The sequence below is a fragment of the Pestalotiopsis fici genome (genome assembly GCF_000516985.1).
Source record: "Pestalotiopsis fici W106-1 unplaced genomic scaffold PFICI_Scf_2, whole genome shotgun sequence".
Lineage (NCBI taxonomy): Eukaryota > Fungi > Ascomycota > Sordariomycetes > Amphisphaeriales > Sporocadaceae > Pestalotiopsis > Pestalotiopsis fici.
In genome coordinates this window covers 4,023,159-4,024,766 of record NW_006917092.1, presented here as the reverse complement: position 1 = coordinate 4,024,766, position 1,608 = coordinate 4,023,159, and the positions used below count along the sequence as shown (strand labels likewise).

Here is a 1,608-nt window from a genome sequence, read left to right as displayed (position 1 = left end):
CAAGTCGCGACTCAAGAAGATGAATGCACTCGGGGAAAAAAAAATGCTGATGCTGATTTCTGAATTTCACCTCGAGGTTGTGGATGGTTGAAAATAATTATGTATTCGTGAATGCAATAAAAATGTCTATCAATCCACAGGTACGACGACGACTGATACAACCACCCAGATTTAATAGAATACAACCTTGCACAACTGAAAATTGCCTTGAAAGCATGAACTGCAACTTTAATATACATGATGATCGTTATAAGTGAAGGATCGAGCGCTTCGTTCCCTTCCCATGTCCAAAACCCAATGCTACCTTACAAAAGAGAAAAAGTACAAGTTATAGATCGCCCTCCTACAAGCTCAATCTGCTTTCATACATACATGATTTGCTATATCGTAGTTGAATCAAAGCATCAAACATTCGTCGTGCAAATCTCAAGCCGTAGTAACTCCATAACGCCGTGCCCTCTATATAAACAACCAAGCGCAAAATGCAACTACCACCAATACCTCCGAAGTTGATGCTTGAGATGGTCAATCTTGTCCTTTTGCTCGGCAATGGTGACCTCATAATCGTAGAGGGTCCGCTTCAGCTTGTCGTACTTGGCCATCCACTCTTCGCATTTGCGCTTCCACTGGTGCGCCACGTCGTTTGACTTGGCCAGGTTCTCCGTCAGGTCCTCGATCTCGGCGCGGGTCATCCTTTCTTGCTCCCTCGCCTCCCTTTCGAGAACCTTGATCCTTCTCTTGAATCCCTTGATGTGGTCGTCCTCGGAGGAGATGGATCGCCTGAGGCGATCGTTCTCATCCCGGAGGATATCATTGTCCGACGACAGCCGCCCGTTGATGTCACGCAAGCGTTCGGCCTCTGCAGACCAAGCTCGGTTGGCGTTTTCTGCCTGGCAAAGCTCCTTCTTGAGTGCGTCCTTTTCCTTTGACAGCTTTGCATTTTCGGTCACGAGGCTGTGGTTCTGCTCCACGAGGTTGTTGTATTCGGTCCGAGAGACACCGCAGCAATCATCGTGGCATCGGCGGTGTCGATGATGGTGACGGTGCGAAAATGTGTTTGAGCGAATAAACTCGGGAGGCCGACCGGTGCGAACTCGAATGTAGTCGGCGGTAGGCATTTTGTAAGTTGTCATGTTCACCTTATGTCAACACCTGTAACCCTTTGCAGGGCCAAGGATGACAGTCGGTAGTGTTGGCCAGATTTGTTGTTTTGTTTGTTCTTGGCCTGTTTGAATTCACAAAGATGATATGTCGAATAACGATGGTAAGGTTGTAGTGGTAGTAAAAGCCAAGCACTAATGGTGTTCGTTGTATGGTTGCCTTGGATCGGTGTTGTTTGAGTGGATCGATAGGTAGAGGAGCAAAACGGTTAGATCCCAACTTGTATAGTCTCTGCAGATCCAAGCGGGAACTAAGAGATGCAAGGCACGAATAGGAAGATGAAAGTCCATTATAAGCATTTGGGCGAAGCTGCGGGCGACCTGCACGATTTTAAAGCAAACATGGACTAGATGGGCCTTTGCCCATCCGATAGGCCCCTTCATAGGGCTGGACCAGGTGGATGAACTAGAAGTATAGAAAGAGGCCGGCACGAGGCCAATGAGCAAC

The 1,608-nt window shown here is 47.8% G+C and overlaps 1 protein-coding gene across 1 annotated transcript; it reads right to left on the bottom strand.

Annotated features, from left to right (window-relative positions):
• Positions 1-488: 488 nt before the first annotated feature.
• Positions 489-1,118, bottom strand: PFICI_03406 (uncharacterized protein; the record flags this gene model as incomplete). Its single annotated transcript, XM_007831987.1, has 1 exon — positions 489-1,118. The coding sequence occupies one exon, from the start codon at positions 1,116-1,118 to the stop codon at positions 489-491; it is 630 nt and encodes a 209-aa protein (XP_007830178.1).
• Between the last annotated feature and the right edge of the window lie 490 nt (positions 1,119-1,608).